The 26,342-nt window shown below is 36.2% G+C and overlaps 1 protein-coding gene across 7 annotated transcripts in view; it reads right to left on the bottom strand.

The window, feature by feature from the left end:
* Gpbp1 (GC-rich promoter binding protein 1) overlaps positions 1-26,342 on the bottom strand; it is a 68,703-nt gene that overhangs the window by 18,160 nt on the left and 24,201 nt on the right. For 2 of the 7 annotated variants that reach the window (XM_075976071.1, XM_075976070.1), the window contains exons 3-7: positions 23,482-23,601; positions 8,566-8,689; positions 8,211-8,434; positions 3,689-3,755; positions 2,649-2,708 (exon numbers count right to left, since the gene is read on the bottom strand). In XM_075976071.1, the coding sequence (XP_075832186.1) occupies positions 2,649-2,708; positions 3,689-3,755; positions 8,211-8,434; positions 8,566-8,689; positions 23,482-23,544 (538 nt within the window). In that variant the 5' untranslated portion in view covers positions 23,545-23,601. The remainder of the gene's footprint in view (positions 1-2,648; positions 2,709-3,688; positions 3,756-8,210; positions 8,435-8,565; positions 8,690-23,481; positions 23,602-26,342) is intronic. The other 5 variants (XM_075976074.1, XM_075976076.1, XM_075976072.1 and 2 more) reach the window with 3 other exon arrangements.

The raw sequence follows: 26,342 nt of genomic DNA, 5'->3' as shown, positions 1-26,342 counted from the left end.
CTAGTATCCTAAATAACTCATCTTACAATAAAGTAACTTTTTATTGCTGTCTTATCATGTACACCCTTTCTTCTACCTACCGAAAAAAGAATTATATACAGTGTTCTGCCTCCATGTTTGCCTGCATGCCAGAAGAGGGCACCAGTTCTCATTATAGATGGTTGTGAGCCACCAACTGGGAACTGAACTCTGGACCTTTGGAAGAGGCCGAGGCTGGCAGTGAGTACTCTTAACTGGTGAGCCATCTCTCCATTCCACAAGAATCAGTTTTTAAATTTCTTAAATCAAAGTCACTGGTAGGATGAAAACTGGCTTAAATTTTTCAGGAAAAAAATTAGAATACTGCTAAAGATAATAAAAAGAACTCAGGTAAATGAGACAGGAAGACTGAATATTTGAGGATGACCTGGCTAGAGAGCCTGAACAATTCAATTCACTGATTCAATCTCTTTTTTCACTGTCTTTCACTATAGTTTTCAATTACTCAATTTCCTATTGTAACACTTATTTTTACAGAGAAAAACAATCTGTTAAACATTATTTGAAAAAAAAACATAAGACACTGATTTTTGCTGTTTGAATGTTCTTTAACAAATCTGTTTTAATCTACAGTTGTTTTAATCAAGTTAACACTGTTAACCTTACATTACTATCAATAGTCACAGTGTCTTTCCTTTATATCTCCTGCTTCAGTCATATAAAGAACAGGCTTAAAGATATCTTACAAGCCATGCAATTCCAGAGCTTGGCAAACACAGGCAGGAAGATCAGAAGTCAAGCTCATTAAGACCCTGCGTCAAAGGTAGATGGGTGGCAAAGCTTTGCAAATATAAACAACTCCTATGGTAAGTAATTGAAATGTTTTTCCTTTTTAAATTTTACCCTTCTTTCTGTTTGTGCTTCCAAACTATTAGTATTAAGTCTATACCATCATACCCACCAAAGTAAGTCATGGTTTCTGACTGAAGATTTATTTTCCTCAAACTCTCTACTCATATTGCATTAATTTCTCCCACTCAGCATTAAAACTGTTGCCTTCCCCTTTCCTACAATGGCAAAATAGTCAGTTTTTTCACAAGACAGATAGTAAAGGAATGTATTTCAATATTCAAGCAAAATGATCTATTGCTAATACTCCCTTAATCCAGTTTCTCAAAAAAAAAAAAAAAGACTTCACTGGTTGTCAAAACATTATACTCTGTTTAGTGCAATTTCATTTCTCAATCTGTATGGTTCAAGCTATCTATGTTACAGTTCACTAGCTAACAATACAAAAGGGGGGGGTTAAGCTTAGGTTTAGAATGATAAACAAAAACATTTTAATAATAATGTATCTTATACTTAAAAAGTACTATCTATATCAGCTATGAGCAAAACCTAGAAGGTCTTCATTTTATCAAATACACACAAATATGAACGCTGACGAGATGACTACATAACGTCAAACATTATTATTGCATGACTTCATATCTTAAGGACTGACAGTTAAAACAGTCCTGGTGATATGCACAAAGCACGGTCCATTAGTACTTCTGAAACATCGCAAGTGTATCGACAGTGTCCTCGATTTCTGGTACAAACATAAACACTCATCTTTTTCCTTGTTCCTCAACCTCTAAATAGAAAAGTAACACAATAATTTAAAAATTCTTAGTAACACACTGCCAAGTATCCTGAATTGCTATTTTGGCATTATGTAATTAAGAACACAGAGATTACTTAATAGTTATTAATCTTTTCTACCAAATAGCTGTAAACTGGTTAAGACAAAAAAAAGTATGGAAGTTCTGGGTATAGAAAGCTTGGATGAAGGTGTTCCCAATAAGGCCAGCTAAATCCCAAATAAAAATAAACTTAAGTAATAACTTTATTTTAAATGGCTTAATTAATTTCCCTCAAGTCATTTTTTTAAATAGGAGTATTATGTTAAGAATAGGCCCCAAGTATGATTGACAAAGTCATACATAGTTTGGGAAACAAACCTTTTTTTCTTTTTATGTATACTGAAGTTTTGTTAGTAAATTTTTGCTTACCTGGAAGTATCACTAGAAAAGTTCTATTGAAGTCTTTGCTAAAATCCTCTCATCTTCCTCAGGAACATAGCTATTCTAAATGTTGCTATGAGGAAAAGCATACTTGGGAACCCAGGGTGTAAAATGAGAACGGAATAATGCAGTGTGATACAATGAAGCGTTTCATTGTATTCCTACAAGAAGTACTAGAAATTTAATAATTAACCATTCCACAATTAACCTTTTGTTTTGTTTTAATGCAGACACATCTTAGTTTACCTAAACAAATCGAAGAGTTTACCTCCCATTTTAAATCTTTTCCACTAGTATTCAAAATCCTTAAATCAACTATAAAACAGCAGAACCAAAATCTTTATACATTTTAGTCTAGTTTTCAAAACTGTCTTTGTCTTTAAATCATTACTAAGAATAAGTCAATCAAGGACAGTACAACATTAGTATCTAATAGTTTATATGACAAATGCTGATATTCTTGACTTTTAAAATTTACTTTCATTCCACTAAAATCCAAATTATTCCTAATTTCTTAGAAATTCTATTTAACACTTTTCAGGAGATTCTATATTCTTATGCAATCAGTTGTTCCCAGAAAAACTGAATAATAAGGAAACATACCTAAGAGAGGAGCTTGGGAGATTTTTTTGGTTGGGTATGTGTGTGTCTGGGCGTGTAGGCCTGGGGAGAGTGGTAGAAATACTAATTTGCAATACAGAAAAAACAATGCCATTCACATGGTTCTAACAAAAATGTCTGACCACCCCCTCCCCCACCCTCAAAAGCCATTAAATAAAAAGGGAGATCAAAAGAAAGCAAAATAATTTTCCAGCTTTAACCCATAAATACAATTAAGACTAGCACAGGAAGTGGCAAAGTTTAAAATAATGCCATTATCATTAGGACTAGCATGCAATCATAAGCCACAATCCTTGTTTAGTAGGCTGTTGGTTTTCAATTAAAAAATTACAACTGAACATGTGTACAAGTTTTAAAATGGATAGCACTTTTAATTTGGTATCAAATTCAAGTTTATTTTTCAGAAATCTTACAAAATTTCCATTATTTTAAACTTCACTTAAATCTTTTAAAACTTTCTAATTTTTACTATGAGTGCAATTTCTTCTGTAAGATATTATCAAATTAAATTCAGCAATTTTAAAGGGAGTTATTTACCAGAAACTCTCATTAAGCTTTAAAAATCGTATCAAATAATTTCTAATATAGACTAATCAAAGGAAAATCTATACAATTAGTTTAACAGTCTACACAAAACCATTTTCATACATAAAAAGATTAACTTCGTGTTACTAGAAACTTATTTTCCCAGTTAAATTTCAATTATAAAAAACTAAAAATTTAAACTATATACTGAATTATTTGAGATTATCAAGGCTGCTCTCAAAACTACATTAACCTAGAATCATTCTTAAAAAGCATACTTAATGACACTAGCATGTGCAAATTAAGTATTTCAATTCAAATTTATACCCCAAATTCCTTCCTTTTAAAGGTATTACTACTTCAGCAACTTAGCAAATTAAATGTAATTATTATTAAATAGTTTTATTGTACCCTATTTTATACTTTTTGTAAAGAGGTAACCTACAAATACAATATATTCGGTACCTCAAAAAAAATAAAATAAAATAGGTACTTACCCCATACACCCGCAGCTAAAGATTTATTCTGATTTGGTTCTCTCTCATATTCAGGATTTAAAGATGGCTGAAAGAAAATTAAATTTAAAAATGTACCAAGGCATATAAGTGTGATCCTTTTAAAGAAAACGCATGGTTACACATCTTATAACATATATGATCAGCTTTAGTTATAATAACTAATTCTCCATAAACTTTCTATTTTCTCTGCTAACCATTAAAATGTCTACTGTTTATTCTCACTGCTAGTTGAAGACAAAGAGAATCTTTACCTTCACCTAACTATTAGGAGAGCATCTGGAATAAAGTGAACAACAAAGACACAGGATAGAAATGTAGCATACTGGTAAAGCATACTGGTCTAATACATGCCAGGCCTAGTTAAATAATAACACTATCTACCAAAAGACAAAAAACACAGAGCCAAGGATCTATCTACTGGCCCCCAGAGTAGCTGCTTCTTAGAAAGGATAGGGAACAAGGGCTTTAGTTCAAAGTCGAGCAAGACAGCAGCAAATGAAAAACCCCAGTCAGAAATAGAATGCTTTCTGCAATATACTATTATGACAAAAGAGATGAAAATTATACTCTTCACCAATTCTATTAGGTGTTTTTATCAATGGGAGGATGAGGCAAGAAAATTCACAATGTCATCCCGAATATATAATGAGACTGAGGATAGCCTGGGCTACATGATAGCCTGTCTCAAAGAAACAACAGAAGGAACTAAATACAACTGTATGCTACTTTTTCTGTAACTTGCATGTCAAAAAAGAAACAAAGCAAACACACATTACCAAAGCAAAGTATGAAATTTATTTCAAAGGGTGCTAAAGATTATTCAAAAGAATTAAGAGCATTAATGATACTCTAAAGCTAATCTTGGTAGATGTTTACTCTAGAATCCTAAGACTTACAGTTTCTTTAGAGTAACTTTACAGTATACCAGGTTATTTTTCATATTACCTGGTAACACTGCCTGATTTCCTTAAGGAAGACACTTAACATTTATAATGAACAAAATGAATCCAAGTACAAATACTTTATAATTAAGCACAAAAATAAATTATTATTGGCATGGAACTAACATTACTATAAAACCCCATAATATATATGCAAACCCATGCACCTAATTCCTTCACAGAAAACAACTAAAGAAAAAGAAATAAGCTTATTTAATGGCTAGATATCTTTTCTTAATTACATGCTAATATTAAATATACTACTATAATCTGTATAGTTTATATATTAACTATAAACTATGTCTATACTCCAGACCTAAAGTTACAATAACTGATAACCACTATCTAGAACTCGAAGTGAGAGATAATAAAATAGCAGCAATTAGGGTAGCGTGGGTTTTTTTTTTGGGGGGGGGGGGTGAAACACTGTCTCACTCTGCATTCCTGGCCGGCCACAAACTCAGAAATCAGTCTGTCTCTGCCACCATGCCTGTCAGCCATCAGTTTTATTAAGAGCTTAGTGAGTGAGTGAGTGAGTGAGTGAGTGAGTGAGTGAGTGAGTGAGTGAGTGAGTGAGTGAGTGTGTGTGTGTGTGTTCAGAGCTAGCCATTTAGTACTGGACAGACTAATGGTACAGGTAACAATATATGGATAGAGCAGGATGTATTTATATACTAGGGAACCTCCTCTCTCCCTCCCTCCCTCTCATACATGAATAACAAAACAGCCATGAATTTAAAAAAAGAGAAGGTGGTTTACATGGGAGGATGAGAAGGGGGAAACGATATAATTTTATTATAATACTAAATTAAGAAATAAATTTTAAAGGAGCTTATAATATGTGATGTGTTTAATTCACTAGAGTTTCATTTTCTAATCATTTTTATTTTTATGTGCATTGGTATTTTGTTTGCATATATTCCAAATCTTGGTGCTACAGACAGTTGTGAGATGACATGTGGGTTCTGGGAATTGAACCCGAGTCCTCTAGAAGAGCAGTCAGTGCTCTTAACTACTGAGCTGTCTCTCAGGCCCTCACTACACTGTTTAATGCACCATGAGAGTACACTATTATCCCAGTTTGATGATGTAAGTTAAATTACCTGGTGATCATCAAGTGGAAAAAATAAACAATTCACATGGTTAAGATGCAGCAATGGTCAATGTTACTTGATACAAACACCTAAAACAAATCATTTCCTCTTCATTTTCCCTAACCACTCCCTTGCCCTAAACCCAATCCATCAAATTCTTTCCCTTGAGCTACGGGAAATGCGACCAAAAATGTCCAAATACTTTGTCTTTGGTTATCAAAGTACTCAAACAAAGCATTACTTTTTTGTCACTAGTCTTCCACTGGAATAATTTAAGAACTAAAATGTTTTACACTAAATTAATCCTTTCTTCCTCCCAGGTTGTCTTAGTATTTGTGGTGCTGGGAATCCCACCCAGGGTCTTAAACATACAAAGCACATGTTCCAGCCCTGAGCTACACCCACTCCCAGTTTTTAAGTGCTGGTAATGCTTGTTCCTTCTGATCAATTAAGTCCCAGATTCAGTGTTACAAAGAAACTTCTTTAGACTTCCCTAACGTAAGTAACTACTCAGTCACTTCCTATTCAAATTCTCTGCAAAATACAAGTTATTTTTTTCATTTGATATTGTCTTCCCACTAGGAATAGCTCAATGAGAACACAGATTCTGCCTGTTATGTTAAACTATATATTCTGCATGCCATGAACAGCAATAAGACTAAATACAGCAACTCAAATACATACTAAGAAATAGTAGTAATAATATATAAAAAGAAAAGTGCTGATTCTCTACTTACACAACATATAAATTTTCAATTGTCAGGAATGAATCAGAGCCAAGCACACTTGGGAAATGAAGACAAAGTTATCCTCAGCTACATAATAAGTGTGGGGCCAGCTTGACTACACAAACCTTAACTCAAAACAACACAACAACAAAACCCAAAGTAAGACTGTTACTGGGTCATTTTTCTTTAATGGTTTAGTGTTTAAAGACACATACTGAGATTAAGGAGTAAGAAAATAAATGAAATCTCGTTTTCATTAACTCAGGAGAATCACATGAGCCCTAAGTTCCAGACAAGCCTGGGCAGCATAGTAAAACCCCATCTTAGCAAAATACCTTTTCAAGACTGTGTGTCTGTGTCCGTGTGTGTGCACACATGAGAAAATGAGAGATTATGAGGCACTTGTAAATAAGCCACTGAACTCACAAGGCTACTAGTTCTAAGGGAAAGTATTCAATTTTCTTAAGGAATGAAAACCACATAAATATGCCAAAAGATTCTGAAAAGGATGGGAACAGAGGAGGAAGAGAATTGTTTTACGGACAAAACTGGTCACCAAAAATATCCCTTTAAAGTGGCAAGGGGAGAAGGCTCAGGAGGCAAAGGTGCCTGAGTTCAAACTCAAAAACCTGAGTTCTATTACCTGGACACGTATTATAGAAAAAGAACCAACTCCCTAAAGCTATTCTCTGAAGGTAACTTATGCTTTTAATGTCTGCACGTGGAGAGTAGGTACAGACAGGCAGTGAGTTCAAGGCCAGTCTGGTCTATTCTGTGAGTTCTAGGGCAGTTAAGAGTTAGATGGTGAAACCATATCTCAATACATTAGTAAGAATAATGTTTAGCACACTGTATACGTTCTTTCATTAATTCCACAGTCAAGGTATTATATTTGCCTTTTTTATTATATTAGTAGCCATGACTAAATATCCTAGAAAATTAGCATAGAGGAGGAAATGTTTAGTTTAGTGCATGTTTTCAGAAAGCCCAGCTCACTAGAGTAGGAAAGTCACTGTACAAAAGAGATCATGGAAGCAGGAAACAAAAAAAAAAGGGAGTAACTCCTTTTATTCCATTTGAACCCCAAGCCACAATGTCCAAATTCAGTATGAGTCTTGACCCTTTTAATTCTCTGAAACTGGCACCCTGGTCAACATAGTAAGTTCCAGGGCTACAAAATGAGACCCAGTCTCAATAAAACAAAAAGCCAACATATCTTAACCTCCACAACACACTGTGGCCTACACCAACACACATAAAAGCACACAAACAAAACTAAAAGGTAATTTAAAAAAAAGGTGTGATACCGTACAAAATACGAGTTTTAAAATAGAGTAGACAACTTTAAAATAAAGTAGCTCAACTTAGCCTGGGCTGAAGCATGAAACCCTGACTCAATATAAAACACCCACAACTGGACAAGCACCTGTTAGGATGATCCTACAGAAAATTACCTGTAAGTGGCACACGCCTTTAATCCCAGCACTTGGGAGGCAGAGGCAGGTGGATCTCTGTGAGTTGGAGGCCAGCCTGGTCTACAAGAGCTAGTTCCAGGATAGGTTCCAAAGCCACAGAGAAACCTTGTCTCGAAAAAACAAAAACAAAAATAAAAAATAAAGATCAAATGAAAATTACCTGTATTAATATAAAAACAACAACAACAAAAACCTAGAAGTGCCCTGATGCTGAAATGGCACTTGCACAGACATCGTTTGTATTAAAATGATGAGAAACTTACAAAATCCTCAGCCTCAAACTGTCTGCGTTCTCTTTTGTCTTCTTTCCTCCCAGTTTCATTGTCAGGGATGTTGTTTTCATGTAGTCCTTGGCTTTTTCCAGAATGGAAAATACTGCTACGAGAACGGGAATTTCCACCATGGTATCCCCCTCGATGGTTTATGTTTTCTGTACCATTTCTGCCATGCGTACGCCATCCATTTTTTTCTTTCCTCCCAAAATTACCTTTATTTGATAACAGTAAAGTAATATAAATTCAAAGATAGTTATACTTAGTGACTGAATAGCAATCAAAACATCCTAAAAGATCATTTAAAAAACTATCACAAATTCTACCATTCCTTAGCAAATATTACCTCCGTTAGGACGTCCAATACCAGAATCAAAGCCATCTGAAGAGTTGTGTCGTCGACGACTCACATCGTAACGATTTTCTGTCCATGAAAAATTTTCAGAATGCTTCTCAAAATTCAGTGATGACTGAAATAAATACAAATACACTTATTACGTCTAAATTTAATTTTAAAACCAGCAGCACACCAACATATTTCTAGGAGTATAAATGGTTAAGAATACGTGGAGTTATTTCCAAGCTTTTGATATATGCATGAAATTAACCAGTTAGTCTCTTTTCTTCTGCTTAAAAAAAGAAAAAGCATACTCTTCTGAAAGAATTCATGAACTACACCTATTTCTCCAATAATAGTAACAGCAAAAGTAGCAATAAAACACCAAGAAAACCAAGTTAAAATGTGACTCACTTTAACAAGGTATAAAATTCTGTATACCACACTCTATTTGATGTTAACATTTTAAATTCTGTTTTCTTCTATTTAAGAATTGTTAAGTGTGAAACATTTAAGTTTCCTAGGCCCTTCATAATGTAGTTAAGTGCAAAAAGAAAAAAAGGAAAGTTTACAGAGTAACTATTTCAAAAATCATAACTATACAGTGCAAGGTTATTTATAATGTTTATTTTATATATATATACATGAATGATAATCATCATCAAAATTCTCATCAATCACAAAAATTTTTACTTTATGTGTCATCAGAAAAAAATCCATGAACAAAGAGGTATATGAAACAACACAAATAAGGCTATTCTTATGTGGAAAAGTAAGTAAAGGTTACAAAAAGCTACTCTTAGAAATATAAAGAACTAAAAGGAATGGGGGAAAGCTGGAGCAACTACCTACTCCCTTTAGAGTCCAGATGTGCCCTAAGTCCCAGATGCTGAACACAAGAGTTGCAAGATTGTCCTTATGATTTGGAGCTGGCTTTGGTCTGATTTTTGGCTGGTAGGCCTAATATCTCCGATGCTTCTCTGTGCTATTACATACTGAAATATTTAAGCTTGATTATTTTAAAGGGAGACTGCCTAGAGTCTCAGAAGAGACAGTGAGTTTCTGAATAGTGTTGGGCCTGTTAAAAATTGTAGGAACTCTGCAAAGTGAAAACAAATGCATTTTGCATTATGAAATGGCTACGGCCTGTGCAGGGTTAAGTGGAATGCTGAGCGTTAATGTGTTTGGTCACTTAAGTCGCCAGTTGGTGGCACTGTTTGGAAGGTTGTGGAACCTTAAAGAGGTAAGCCTAGAGAATGGAGAGGACAAAACCCACTTTAGATTTCAAAGCAGAATTCCACTTCACTCTCTGCTTTCTGTCTGCCCATGGAATATTATCAGCCTGTCTCCAACTCCTACTGCCATGAGGGAACGTCTCCCACAAACTATAAACCAAAATAAAGGAGAGAAATGCAACAAAAAGGCAAGAACAGAAAAGTATTTTTGTACATTGAATGAAACTAAAAAAGACAAAATTCAGTGATAAAGATGGCATTCTATATATGGCTGGTAAAAGTATACACAGATAAGATATGCCCACAAAGTTATGACGAATTGGCCAGTTGCCATATTCAAATAATACATTATTTTTACAATTAATGCAAACAAGAGCCTAACCTATAAGTAAACACAGTTTACAGAGAGGAGGTATTAACTGCATGACCAACCAAATTTTCTTGACATCAGGTAATAAGAAGAGAACCAGAAAATTCTGACAATCAATCAATCAATCCCTCCCCCTCTCTCTCTCTCTCTCTCTCTCTCTCTCTCTCTCTCTCTCTCTCTCTCTCTCTCTCTCTCTCATCTTTTAGTGTTCTTACTTCTGAACTCCTACTTCCATTAAAGAACTGGGTTAAATACTCAAAGGTGTAAGTGACAAAAGAACCAGTATTTTACAGGTTACAGACAAGGTCTAAAATCTGCTCATGCTTTATCATAAAGTAAAAGTGGTAATCTGGAACCAGGTATACAATTCTATCCATTCTGTTACTTCACAGCAACATTTTTACAGACTAAAGTTACTTGCAAACATGACAAAATTAGTTGGTAACAGGTTCCATGCAATTTAACAATGCTTTAGCATAGCAAACTAGTTAGGAAAAGTAACATGGTCAATTTCTAATTATTAGTGCATAAAAAATACAAATATATATTCATATCATTCCAAATTTGAAGAATACATGGACTCATATGGAAATATTACAGAACTAAAAATATGAAAGAATTTAAAATAACATTACCCTCTACCTACTTTCAGAGAAATTCTTTTTCTGCATTTGGAATTTCTAAATTCCAACATTATCATGACTTTTTGTGACTTCAATATTCACTAAGATTCTAAAAGCAAATTGTTATCATCAGTTATTATTCACACATATCTGAACAAAAGGGAAGCTTTGTTAGAGTAACTGCACTTTAGGCAGAAAATAAACCAAATCAGAGGCATTAATATACATTAATATACTAATTCAACCTTGCTGTTTCTCAATCTTAAATACACAATTAAGCAATTAATGGATTTTGTCTATTATAAAGCTATAATCATGAAAATAACTCATGTCTTGGGGGGTGGGGGAGACAGTAATCAATGGAGCCCTCCAATCTCTGGAACCTTTATGCCCAACATAGTAGCAAACTCCAATGTCATCCACTTTAGTATGATTTTCATCGTCCAGACTCTATGACTTGCTGTTGCTTCTGTTCCCCACCCCTCCTTTTATTGCTCCCATTCCCCTCATTTTCTTTCTCTCTCCACCACCTCCTCCCTCCTCCTTCCCCTCTCAGACAGGTTTTCTTTGAGTAGCAATCCCTAGCTGACTTAGAACTCACTCTGTAGATCAGGCTGACCTCAAACTGAAGAAATTTGCCTGCCTCTGCCTTTTACCCTTTTTAACAGATTACAAATGCCAATTTAATATTGGTCCTTACTCCATAATCAATTCACAATGGCTTTGTCAAAGCGAAATTGATCTTGTATACTAAACTGTGTCCCTCTATTAGTCCTTAATCTATTGTCCTTTCTATGACATTCAAAATTGCCAAAAGTCCCCTCCTTTTAAAAATGCTTGTCTTGCTGGGTGGTGGTGGTGTAGGCCTTCAAGGCAAGAGGCAGGTGGGATCTCTCTAAGTTCAAGGCCAGCCTGGTGGTCTACAGAACGAATTACAGGACAGCCAGGCTTTACTGAAACCCTGTCTCGAAAAACCAAAAAGAAAGTACTTTGTCTTAAAGTGAGTACCAACACTTGAGAGGTGAAAGCAGGATGACCAAGAGTTCAAAGTCAACCAGGGATTAGAAGACCCTATCTCAATCATTCAAACAGGAATAAAAAGGTCTTCCTTGTGCTTGTTTCTGGACATGTGGTTTTCTGCTATACATAAAAAGGAGTGAAACAACTGTCAAATGTCGTCTTCTTTTGTTGGGCAATTCTATATGCATTCATTTATACCTCACATCTAACAACATGAATAATTCAGATTATTTTACCACTTCCGCTCTCGCTCCTGATCTGCATTCTCTACTGATAAAATATTGATGTTTCTGAGTTTGGTTTTACTTTTTTTTTCATTTTTATTCATTATTGGGGGGGGGCGGACACACAACCTCCTAAGGGAAGATTCTCTCCTCACACTTTCATGATGGTTCCTGAGATCGAACTCAAGCACAGCAAGTGTTTTTATCTATCCACTGAGTACTTTTAAATTTAGACATGTCTAAACCATATCTGTACCATCACATTCATGTTTCTGAGTGATCAAAGCCTACAATCAGAAAGATAATTAAAAGTAATGACACTTTGTATGCTAACTTTAAAAAATTAAGTTGAAAGCTGGCTCAGTGGTTAAGAGCATAAACTGCTTTTCCGAAAGACATGAATGAGTTTGATTCCTCACTCTAAGTGTCTACTTGTGTAAGCTCCAAGGGATCCAATGCTTCTGGTGTCTGTCAGTACCTGCACTCATGTGCACACATACACATATAGACTGACAAGAACACACAGATTTTTAAGACTTCCAACAGGGAAAAAAATTTTAAAGTAAAAAGGCAAGAACGAAGGATTATCTTTGCTAAATGGCTTACCCAGCACTTACTAACACCCAAAGAGTGAAGACATTTCCAAGTAACAAGTAGAGCACTAGATGCTTTAATAGAGGACCATGGTCCAACTCCCAGCCAACCACCAGTTTCAAGGTATCCTAACACCATTGAGGTAAGGCAAAATCTGTGTTTCACAAATGTTATAAATTCAAGAGTACAGCAGCCACGCCATACCTGGAAGGCAACATTCAGACAAGCTCCCCTTCTTTCTCTAATTCTCATATGTTTTCAGTCCTCTCTCCTGCAAGATATTCCCTGAGCCTGGAAGGGTGATATAATGTATCACTTAGGTCCAGAGTGGGAATAAATATCTTTTTAAGATTTTCGCTCAACAGCTTTTTTATTTGAGACTTGGCTCTTCTAAAGCCAGGGTCATGCTATAGCCTAAGCTGTCCTGAATCTCCTGGAAATCTTCTTGCCTGATCCTTCTAATTATAGGTGTAAACCACCAGACTCAGCTACATTCAACATTTTAGTTTGCTTGTTTCTGTTGAGAAAATCTGTAGCTCTGGCTGTCCAGAAACTCAACCAGGCTGGTTTCAAAGAGGTTTACCTGCCTCTGCCTCTGCCTCTGCCTTTGAAATGTTGAGATCAAACTTGAGGTCTACCGTGCGTGTCCTTACATTCACTGCCTTGTCACTGTCAAATAATTCCTGACTGGGGATAAGGTGGAAAGGAGGGATGTATCTCAGGGAAAGGAGAAGTTTATCTATTTGTGATTGTAAACAAAACAAAAGTACCTGGCATGCTAGGATGAAAAGGTACTGATCTATCTATTAAGGACAACCACTTTAAAAAATAATATATTCACCATCACCAGTTACATTTAGCTATGTGCTTATAAGTCACAGCTACTGTGAGGGACAATCTACCATGGGACCAACGAGTGCACATTCCCTGAAAAGCACACGCAAAGCACAAAGTTTTAATCATTTTATAACCAAGTCTTTCTGACTTATGTTTATGCTGTAACTTTCTTAAAGAATAAAAAACAGAGTTTCACAAAGAATGGAACAAAAACCTATTGGACACCTACCCTATTACCATTAACAACCCCTCACCCAAAGAAAGTCCTCAAAACCAAAGTGAGAGATGTCCATTAAATAAGATAGCTGCGTATGGGAATCATGGAATCAATCTTTAATTTTTGTGTTTGTTTCTTTTGGTCTGGTTTGGTTTGTTTGGTTTGGTTTTTTGAGACAGGGTTTTTCTGTGTTACTTTGGAGCCTGTCCTAGAACTAGATCAAGGCTGGCCTCGAACTCACAGAGAGATACACCTGCTTCTGCCTCCTGAGTGCTGAGACTGAATGTATGCTCCGCCACCACTAGGCTTTCCATGGAATCAATCCTCCTCCCTCCAACTTCCCTTTCCTTCCCAAAGGCTCTTTTCAATCTTAGTACTAGGCATATAATGTGCAAAACAACACAGAATATTTGGTTACTTTAAGTATCCCTGAATTGGTAATATATGACTCTAAGCCTATCTTGTCTGTCCAGAAGAAGAAAGAGTATATCACCTATTACATCTCCACAATCCAACACTTTTCTGAATTGGGTGAATTCTGACCTCCTGCTGCTGCTCCTAGGAATATTGACAGCAGCCTTAATTATATGCCGTACAAGACAAATGAATTTGGTTTCAACATTTATCAATCAATCAGCATTTGACAAAAGTGGAACATCATTCTAAAATTCAAGTCCAGCCAAGATTATGTAAGAGCCGAAGAGTAGTGATTGAGAAAGATGTGCCCACCCCGTGCATCCCTATACAAAAAATTTTATGCGCCAGAATTGCAATGCCACTACTGCTTTTTGCATGGACCATTTCTCACAGGAGTCATTTGGAGAATCAACATTAACTAGGAGTAGCAACCTCTTCTGAAACAAAGAATGGTGGGGTTTTTTGTTTTATTTTAGGGATTTTGTTAGTTTTGGTTTTCCAGCACAGGATTTCTCTGTGTAGCCCTGGCTGTCCTGGAACTCGTTTTGTAGAGCAGGCTGTCCTCAAACTCAAAGAGTTCTAACTGCCTCTGTACCCAAGTGCTAGAACTAAACGTGTGCACACCATTGCCTGGCAAGAACAGGTTTATTAAAAATGTAGCTGATTCCCTAAACTCAGTGCAAAGGAAACATCTACCTAAGCCCCTCTAGCTGTTAATCTCCAAAAGCCTTAGGAAGCATGATGAACCAGTGCCTCTTACACTCGTTTTTACTGTTTGCTAAGTCATCAGTCAGTCATATACTTGTCTTGAAGGGTCTTTATGTCTTCTACTAACATCCCAAAGAAGGCATGTTTATCTACTTGCAAGAAAGATAGAAAAACCTTTCTAAGCCTCCTGAAAAGTTGCCAGTACAATATCTAAGTAAGAAACATAAGACTGAAGAGAGACAAAGTTGGTATTCAAGAATGATTATACATATCAAAAAATTCAAGATGAACTGATAACACCTGCTTATTCGCTTCTGATAGGCCCAGGATTCAATACCAGTCACAATAAATGAGAAAAGTAATACCCAAAACAAAGTATGGATTAATACATACTCAGAAGACTAACATGAGATATATTATTACTAAAGCCATAATTTAAAAACAAACTATTTAAAATTGTACTAAGGGAAATACATACAAGAATGAAAAAGTAATTTAACTTTAAAAACACTAAAGATAACACACAAGATCATATGTCTCTGTACTTTTCTCCAACCCATACTAAGAAAAGTAACTCAGAAAAAAAAAGCCTATAAACAAATAGGTTACAGATACATAAACCCAATGTCTAAAACACAAAAAGGAAAATGAACTGTGAAGAAGTAAATAGTAAGGACATGGTGGCTGTATAGGTAACGTTCTATTTCCAAAATGAGGCAAAATGTTTAGGACATGACCATATAGGTGATTGTAAGCTTACAAATTTCATTAAAACCTTTTTGGAGTAGGAGGTCCTTCTGTCTTTGTGTTGCTTTTATTGGTTAATGAATAAAGAACTGCTTTGGCCTATAGCAAGGCAGAACCTAGCTATGAGGGGAAAACTAAACTGAATGCTGGGACAAAGAAGGCAGAGTCAGCGAGAAGCCATATATCCCCACTGGAGACAGACACCGGAACTTTATCCAGTAAGCCACAATCTCATGGTGATACACAGATTAATAGAGGTGGGCTAATTTAAGATACAAGTTAGCCAGAAATACACTTAAGGCACTGGTCAAACAGTATTGCAAATAATATTGTTTCTGTGTGATTATTTCAAAGCTGAGCAGCCAGGAATGAACTAACAGCCTTCCTATTACACCTTTTGTATAATATTTTTCAGAACATAAAAACAAGACTGTGTCTCAATTACTGAAGAGTACTTTCTTAGCATGCATATGATTTCAGACTCCAGAACCACCCCATCAAAAGGTCAAATCCTTTATTTTGTTTTGTTTTGGAGACAGAGCTTCTCGGTGTAGTCCTGGCTGTCCTGGAACTCACAGATCCACCTGTATCAGCTTCCTGAGTGCTGGGATTAAAGGCATCACCACATTGATTAAAAAAAAAAAAAGGATATCTTAAAATGAAGTATTTACAAGAACTTATGCAACTCTAATACTTTAGGAAAAATTATTTCTTTTCCCAACCTGTTTCCCTATTTATAAAAGGAATTCTACAGAATACCTAAACACTAAAAAATGCAATCTTTTCAGCAGCCCAAGACATAGCATATTGTAGGGCACAAAAAGTCTTAAATACAAGAAAAAGATCAAAATAACTAACTATATATTCTAGCTGACCACAATAGACTAAAATTAGAAATCAAAACTAATTTAAAAAACACAAATTCGGGCTGGAGAGATGGCTCAGAGGTTAAGAGAACTGACTGATGTTTCTCAGGTCCTGAGTTCAATTCCCAGCAACCACATGATGGCTCACACCCATCTACAATGAGATCTGGTACCCAGAACACTATATATACATAATAAATAAATTAAAAAAAAAAACAAATTCTTGGAGACTACTCCAAGGACCAATGGCTCATTAAAGAAATGTGGGAGGAAATTCTTTTAATTCCTAGAACTAGGAACTGGGGGTATAACTCAGGTGGTAGAGTACTTGCCTATCAACATATTTGATCCCTAGCATGCCCAAAATGGGTACAGAAAAGCATGCTTATAGTCCCAAGACACAGGAGACGGAGGAAGAAGGTCAGAGAAAATAAAGGTCATCTCCTCAGCTACAAAGAGTTTGAGGTCATCCTGTCTTCAAAAACAAAACAAATCGTTTTTTTTCTTCTATTTTCTCTGAAAACTAGAATACCTCAATAAAAGAGTTTATATAAACACACGAGGGGGGGGGGTCTACAGAATACATATGTCCCACAAAGATAGTTCAATGAACTCTATCAAACAGTGTGACTGAATTTTGGTATCAGCTTATCATACAAAAGGTGCAATTAGGATGTATTTTCAATGCAAGCTTATACTGTTTTAAAATAGTCTTACTATAACCACTGCTTTTTAATTGTTGCCATGAAAGAATAAATGACCAGGTTGACGCAGTGTAACAGACCATACTGGGAGATTAAAACCAGCCTAGGATACAAACCAAGCTGGGCTAACAAAGGAAATTTGAAGCCAGTCTAAGAGATACAGAGAGATCTTGTATACTTTTTTTAAGATTTATTTATTATGTATACAACATTCTGTCTCGATGTATGCCCGCACGCCAGAGGAGGGCACCAGATCTCAGTACAGATGGTTGTGAGTCACCATGTGGCTGCTGGGAATTGAACTCAGAACCTCTGGAAGAGCAGCCAGTGCTCTTAACCTCTGAGCCATCTCTCCAGTCCCGAGATCTTGTATTTAATTAACACAAAAAATATTTCAAAGTGATAATAATACTCAATAGCCACAAAAGAATACTAAAATACAAATATGTGGTAGTCACCTCCAGTAGAATTTCATCATAGTATTTTTATTATTTTGTTTTAATTTTCTACAACCAAATGCCTTTCTGCCGCCCGTTCTTGCACACTAGGGAAAAGGTCAATCACCAAATTACACCTCTAGTTAGCTTATCCACCCTTTTAACACTGCACTCTTAGCAGCATTTTTTGTTGTTTTTTTCAAGACAAGGTTTCCCTGTTTAACCCTGACTGATGTAGAACTCATTCTGTAGTCCAGACTGGCATTGAACTCAGAGATCTGCCTACCTGCCTCCGAAGTGCTGGGATTAAAAGCGCACACCACCACCAGCTGAGATATTCTTTTTTTCTAACACAATGAAAGCTATAGTAGCCTGTTCAGAGGGATTATGATGTGGGATTCCCCTCTGTATGCTGTGAATACCATTGGTTAATAAAGAAACTGTCTTGGGCATGCACAGGAAATAGAGGTAGGCAGGGAAAACTAAACTGAATGCTGAGAGAAAGAAAGAAGCCATGTAGCCCCGCCGAAGCCAGCCACCGGGAACTTTACCCAGTAAACCACAGCCACATGGCGATACACAGATTACTAGAAATGGGTTAAATTAATATGTAAGAGCTAGCCAATAAAAAGATGGAGCTAATGGGCCAATCAGTGATTTAATTAATGGTTTCTGTGTGGTTATTTCAGGTCTGAGCTGCCAGGCAGCCGGGAACATACTAGGGCCTCCATATTTATGTCTTCTACATTAAAGAATTACTTGTCTCTTCTACATTAAAAAACTGAGACAGGACTGGCCTTTTACCAATTATGCTGGGCTAACTCACTGTATCCTAGGGATCCAGGCACATGTTCACTAGCCCCAGAACTGAGATTAAAGCACAGATCAACCTTTTCCTTTTTTTTAATATGAGTTCAGGAATGAAACTCGTATCCTCATATTTCCATGGCAAGTCTTACCTAGAGCCATCTTAACTGTCCAGCCCAAAATGCTTCGGGCTTTTGTTTTTAAGGTTTGAGAAAGTCTCACTAATCCCCAAACTGAACTGGAGCACAACTTGGGGTATGTAGACCACACTGTCCTCAAACTCATAGATTCACACCTGCCTCTACTTCTTAAGTGCTGAAATTAAAAGCATGTACCACTACACCTTATCCAAAATGCTACTTTTACTGCAAACCACATCCAGCTCAGTCAAATGGGTGAAGATGCTTGCTTGTCAATACTGAAAATCTGAGTGAGTCCTTGGAATCTACATGGTAAGAGAAAACAAATCCAGGCTGAAAAGATGGCTACTCTTCTAGAGGTCCTGAGTTCAATCCCCAGTAAACACATGGTGGCACACAATGAGATCTGGTGCCCTCTTCTAGCCTGCAGGCATACATGCAGGCAGAACACTACAGACACTACATACATAATAAATAAATAAATCTTATAGAGAGAGAAAACACAAATCCACAAATTGTCCTGACCTCCAGGTGCACAATGCTGAGAAAAGAAACACACACACACAAACAGGGGCGGGGGGTGTTGGAGGAGACAGCGCTTGATAGTTAAGAGTACCTGCTGCTCTTCCAGAAGAGCCACATAGTAGCTCACAATCATCACTAACTCCAGTTCTAGGGGATAGACACCCCTCTACTAACCTCTGGATATCATGCATGCACAAGGTACAGGAACTTAAATGAAATCTAAATACTCATAAACAAAAATTGTTTTAAAAATTTTATTGGATTAATTAAAAAAAAATTAAAGCAATGGGTTAAAACAAGAAGAGAAGCTGGGCAGGTTCCAGGACAGGCTCCAAAGCTACACGAAGAAACCCCCATCTTGAAAACCCAAAAGAAAAAAAAAAGAGAACAAAGGAACTACAGAAGTCCTGTACTAGTACACAAAGGCAAATTAAAATTTATTTAGATCTATACATATGCAAAAACACTATGTAAACTGCCCTAAGGTACAGGCGGAGTAAAATGCATGTAGTTTCTATTTTGACCACATGATGGGGCTAAAATTCTACATGTCTCAGAAAGGTATAACTGCAGTTATAACATTATCACGTGAATTCATCTATCTGTACATCATTCCAAACAAAAACTGACTATCATTATACTGAACACAAGAAGGCTTTATACTAAACAAATGTTTGTTCCATTTATTTAAGACAAGATTCAAGGCAGAGACATGCATGATACAAAGTCTCAGTAGAGAACAAGCAGTTAATTACAAACAGAAGACTGGTGATTTTTAGGATAAAAAACTAAGCTGCAAGGTTATATTTTTTAAAAAAAAAGTTAAGAAAAGAGAGAGAAATCACTAGAGCCAGGAGTAGTGGCACAGGTAGAGGCAGGCAGATCTCTGTGAGTTCAAGGTCCAAAGTCAGCTTGGTTTACACAATGAGTTCTAAAACAGACAGGGCTACATAAAGACCCTGTCTCCAAAAATAATAATTATTATTATAATAAATTACTATATTGTATTGTATGTATGTATGTATATATCTCACATCCCAAAAAGCACGAGCTTGAAGTTGTCTCTTTAGGGCACTGGTTCTCAAAAAATATTTACATTACAATTCTTAACAGTAGCACAATTACAGTTATGAGATAGTAATGGAAAAATAATCATGGTTGGGGGTCACCACAACACAAGGAACTGTATAAGGAAGGTTGAGAACCACTGCATTACCGTAAGACAAAAAACAAAACAAAAACTCAAATCTTAAGAATTCAGATTAATAACCACTCAGATTGATGACCACTCAAGAAGTAACATGTTTGGAGCTGGGCTTAGGTGTCAAGAGCCTGTAAGATCAGCTACTAGAGAACTGAAACAGGAGGATCACACAAATTCAGGGAATCTAGCCTGGGCAACTTGGTGAGGTTCTGTCCCAAAATGAAGAGCACGGTGCAACACCACACACCTGATGTCCCAGAACTTGTAGTTGGAAGAAGGTTCAAAAGTTCAAAGGTCATACTCCACCACAGAGATTTGAAGGTCACTCTGGGCTATAAATGACCCTTTCCATCTTTAAAAAAAAAAAAAATTTAAAAAAAAAAAGCCAAAAAACAGCTTAGTGTTTGCTAGGCCTAAAGTCTGGGGTGAAGAGCAACCTATACTTAACTCCAACAGAATCAAAATCTATCAACATGACAAACTATATACTATATACATACAATACTCCCCATTCTAGAAGAGCGCTAAGAGTTTACTGTACTATAACAGTCCTTAGCCCTTATCCTGGGCTATTAATGTTTAAATAATGATGAGCTTACAAACTTTTGTTATGGGAATTTCACTTTCCAAATAGCTTTTGCTTATGTTAGTCTTTTAGGAATAAAACAAGTCGTATATTACTAAACACAAAATGGCAAAAGGAAATAGAAGGGTAAGCAAGAAACCCATATGCATATAGACTGCAAAGTTGGCCTTGGGGGATATGGGAGGCTGCCTATAAACGGAACAGGTTAGCACAACTAGGGATTTGAGAAAAGCTGGCACAAATTTTAATAAGAGAGAAATAAGAAGGAAAGAAATAAGCAGGAAAAGAGTTAAAAAAAAAGCAATCTAAGTTGGATATGATAGAACACACCCATAAGCCCAGGACTTGGGAAGAAAGGTTAAAAAGAAAAAAAAATACACGAGAACTTGACTTAAGAAATGTGGAGGCTAGAGAGACTGTTTGACAGTTAAGAGCACTGCCTGCTCTTCTAGAGGACCTGGGTTTAATTTCCAGCACCCACAGTTCACACCTCTAACTCCAGTTACAGGGTTTCTGATACCCTCATACCAGATATACATGCAGGCAAAACACCAATGAACATAAATTTGTGTGTGTGTGTGTGTGTGTGTGTGTGTCTGTGTATGAGAGAAAGAGAGAGACAGAGAGAGAGAGCTTTCCAAGGAGAAAGAGGGCGTTCCAAGGAGCTGAACAGAGGAAGTTGGTGTAACTGGTGGTGGCCCAGACCATTCCAGCACTCAAGAGGCAGAGGCAGCAGGATGGATTTCTCTTGAGTTTGAGGCCAATTCAGTCTACTAAGCTATCTCTAGAGAAGCCAAAATTACACAAAGAAACCTGTCTCAAAAGGGAAAAAAAAGGAAAAATATGAAATTTTCAAAAATTATCAATTTCAAGATTTTATTAGTCTTATAGTCTACAAAATATAATTTTTAATTATTTTCTCTCATTCCAAAATTAATTGTATGCCAAGAACATAGAATAAAGTCTAGATTTATTCTATGTCTGCTTTCACATTAATTACTACGTAAAAAATAAGCAAGCAGTTAACCTTCCCAAAAACCTGTGCAAGATATGATCACTAAGATTCATCTTCAAATCAAATTCTATTGCCTAGGGAAATAGCTCAATGCATTTTAAGGGAAGAAATTTCCAAACTAAAATTATTCTCATGAGAGCTACTTTTAATAAACTTTTATAAAAACTACCTGTACACATAAAAGTACTAGATGGCAACCTAATCATGATAAACATTCAGATTAACAGGCAAGCAAATAACCAAGAATCACATTTTATTAAATAAGTGAATGTTACTGAGTTATGTAAATTATATTCCTGAAATGTTAGTTCCAACTCAAAATCTTGATTAGTTAAAAAGTCTTCCAAGTGACTGGAAAAACAGAAAAGTAAAGCCATTAATCAGAAGGATACAGGCGTTTTTATTATGAATTAAGTTGAGTCAATGCCTCTCTCTTCATTTGCTATGTGCCTTTAGGACAAATTTTAGAGACTGCGTGTTTGTTTTTCTGAAGGTTTTTAACCATTCTCTCCACTAATTGTGTTATGACAATCTGCAGCACTTGAGCCACCACCACCTACTCTCCACTCCCTCTGTACAAGCATTCTGTCCAACTGCAACTGAAGAGGTTATATTCCAACCAGCAGTCCGGAAACCAGGGTTCTTTCTCTTTGCATAACCTCCATTCACAACTGAACATCTATTTCAGGTTTTCCAGACCAAGAATATTGAGGCCCTAATTTCACTTGATCCAGCTACCTAATAAAAAATTTATATATATATAAAATAGTAAGAAGCAGTGCTCAAAGAACTCTTCAAAACACAACATGAGAAAGTTTATGATTAAAGGACCCTCAAACAATGGAGATTTTTAGTGGGATGTAGGGGGCACAACACAGTAGGGTGACAGCTACTCTCAACAAATAGCAATAAGCTAAACCAATAAGGCAGCTAGCACAGAGAGAACTAGGAAAACAACTAAGAGACTTCTTTCTGGAGGTCAGAATAAACCTCAAAGACTGGCCTCAAAAACCACCAGTTATCTAATTAAATTGAGTCAGAACAAGAAGCAATTTATGCCACAGGGCATTGTTGAAAACAGCACAGCAACTAACCAGCAATTAATGGAGCCCAGCAGAGAGTTGTGATATCAAATGAGGCAAACCAGTTTTACAGAGTAACCAATGCCCATGTCCTTTACTCTGGAATACAATCATTTCACTTTCCCTCTGTCAAAAACAAGAAGTCAGTAATTGAAATTCATGGAACAAGAGTAGGAATAAATCTAAAACACAACATTCATGAAATTATGATCAAATTAAATATTTGGCAAAGTATTCTGCAAACTTTAAATACCTCATGTATGCTATGGTATCATTACTAATTATTAGTAAAGTAATAAAAATTATTGCAAAAAGCAAAGATAAGTTCCAAGTATTTGACTGATCTGAATCAACACTACAAAAATCCCCTTGAACAAAGACAACAAAAACTGTCTTCACTTTTTTCCTTATACTATGGCTTAAACCCAGGGCCTTGGCAGGTTAGAGAAGCACTCTACCAGGGAGCCATACCCAACCACAGTCCAAGTCTTCACATGTTTGGTTAAATATGTGTACAACATGAAAAATTAAGGCAGAAAGAAAGGCAGAGATGCAGGGGGAAAGTACCTTTGTTGATGATGGCGGAGTAGGAAAATTAAGCCAGGCTGGAGCAAAGTCATGCTGCGCCATTTAGGTCCAGTCTCTCCAACTCAGTAAAACAAGGCTTCAACACCTCATGGCAAGTCCCTGTCATAAAAATGGAAAAAATTAGACTTGCAGTTTCGGGCCAAAATTATAACCTTATATTGAATCTCCTTTAAATTAAAATTGGCTGGGCGGGTATGGTGGTACATGCCTCTCAGCTTGATGGACATACCAAGTTCCAGAACAGCTGTGGCTACACAGAAAGATTGTCTCAAAAGAGAGGGAAAAAAAACCCTCAATTACAGTGATCAAACTGTAAGATTCCATTTGCAATTATTAAATAATTATAGGAGACTAATGTTTTGAACTAAGTTCCTGAAGTTGACCCCAATAGACCAAAATAAAATAAAAATGAAGTTTCCCATACTAAAATTCCATATCAACAATCTCAAAGTTACTTATTGTCCATATTAAAAAAAGAAAAAGCAAGGAAGAGAGGCAATAGCTAACTTTTCTAAACAGACCAGTTTTAGAACACCTTATTAATGTTGTTGCTCCACTTTCATCCTTGCCCCAAACTTAAGCTGAAGTAACTTCATATTAACCAATTGGTTATCTACTACTGTTTCCCTGTCTCCTCTTCTTCAGCTCTTTATATCTACAAAGTCCATTTACATTCAGTTCATTAGAACATGGTCTCTATTTTACAGGAAAGGGTTTCCCAATTTCTAGGAGAGCAAATAAGGCTCAGTAAGATCTTTGAATTTATAAATTTCTCTTTTCACATAATAAAATTATTATTAAAAAGACCAGTTTGCAGTGTGGAATAGATGGCTATAAGAAGAATTTATTGAGCAATTAAGGCAATTAATGGTAATTACAAAACTATGTATGATTCAAACCATATACTTAAAAAAAAATCAGGGCAAATTTCTTAAAGTATACCTCAATGAAACTTATTTTTAATAACAACCAGAATTATTTCTAACCTAAGCTGTGAATTACGTGGTATTATCTATAAGGCAGGGGGAGGGTACTACATGTACATCTGTGCACCACACATGTACCTGCTGCTCAGGAAGGACAAATGGATACGTTGGGACTGGAACTGTGAAGATGGTTGTAGGCTACTGCTGGGAATAGAACTTGGGACCTCTGGAAGTGCAGCAAGTGCTCTTAGTTACTAAGACATCTCTCCAGCTTCATGATATATTCTTATCCACACCCCAAAAAGAATTCTAAATATAATTAACTGCCAATTTTTAGAAAACTCAAAACAAGAATGAGAATAGCTGGGCAGTGGTGGTGCACAGCTTTGATTCCAGCACTCAGAAGGCAGTGGGTTTAAATCCAGCCTAGTCTACAGAGCAAGTTCCAGAACAGCCAGGGGTAGAAAGAAACCCTGTCTCAAAAATGGATAATAGATCAGACAGACAAGGGATGCATGTAGGAAGGAACACAAGAACTACAGGTGACAGAACATTGTATGAGTCGTGAAACTTAAAAACAAAAAAAAACTGATTAATCCCTCTAGTTCCGCTTTCTTTTGGTCACTTGCTTTTTATGGCTAAATCAGTTTTTTAGCAACTTGACGGTAGCTTAAAAAATATTAATGCCACCAACCTTCCACTCTGGCCTACAAAAGTGCCTGATGACTGCTGACTCTTTTTTACAGTGGAAAGAACAATCTCTACTTTCTATACTTGCTCCTGAAGATAGCCACTACTTTATCACCAATCACCTTTCTCTACACCTCAAATCACCCAGAGTTCCTTCATCCCAGAGCGTCAAATTTGATACTTATATCGGTCATGTTAGGCTACCTTGTAAATAAACACCCCTGTACAAAAATTATTTTAATACATAGCAAAAAAGGAGGCTTAGTTCAGTAAAAAGTAAATAATATGGTTTTGACAAATAATTTTATTAATTATTATTAAAAATGTTTGTTTTATGTTTTATTTGATTTTTTTTGTAGCACAGGCAGGCCTCCCACATCTGATTCTCTTGCCTCAGCTTTCCTAATGTTGAGATTATAAACATTCACCATAACAAACAATGCAAATACAATATACAGACACTGTACAAACTACTCAACAAGCCAAGTCTTAAATAAATAAATAAATAAATAAATAAATAAATAAATAAATAAATAGGGATAGCACAGAAGGCCTGATGACTTCAGCTCTATAGGACCCACATGGTGGAAGACAGGGTCCACTCCAAGATAACCTCTAACCTACATACACACACACACACAAATAATTTTTAATGCTAAAATTTTCAAACTCTTTAAAGAAAACAAGGAGATAAAGCTTCCTGGCCCTACCTTTAGCAATATTCTTAAAATATGACAACAAAACCAGGATTAACAATAGGAAGAAAAAGGTTATAAATGAAAAACATCTATGTAAAAAACATTATTCAAGGGTATGGACTCATAAAGAACCCTCACCCCCTCACCTGAATGAATAATCAGAGCCCTGAGTATGCTGCTAATCAAAAATATTGCATATCATGTCTGATAATGTCTAGTATCCAGAATATGTAAGAAACTCTTAAAATTCAATAAAAAGCTGCGAAGAGGGGCATATGTCTTTAATCCCAGTTCTTGAGGCAGAGGCAGGAAGGAATCTGAGGCTAGGTAATTCCAGGATAGCAGAGGGTACAGAGACCTTGCCTCAAAAAAGCAAGGAAAATTGTGGGGGAGGGGGAGACATTCTTTTTCCCCTAAGATCTACAAATACTCAATACACACATAAAATACCCTTAGTTGCTGAGTGGTGGTGCACACCTTTAATCCTAGCATTCACGGAGGCAGAACGAATCTCTGTGCATTCGAG

The sequence above is a fragment of the Microtus pennsylvanicus genome, chromosome 6, assembly GCF_037038515.1.
Source record: "Microtus pennsylvanicus isolate mMicPen1 chromosome 6, mMicPen1.hap1, whole genome shotgun sequence".
Taxonomy (NCBI): Eukaryota; Metazoa; Chordata; class Mammalia; order Rodentia; family Cricetidae; genus Microtus; species Microtus pennsylvanicus.
The sequence above is the reverse complement of the archived record's forward strand: the minus strand, read 5'-3'. Positions and strand labels throughout refer to the sequence as shown.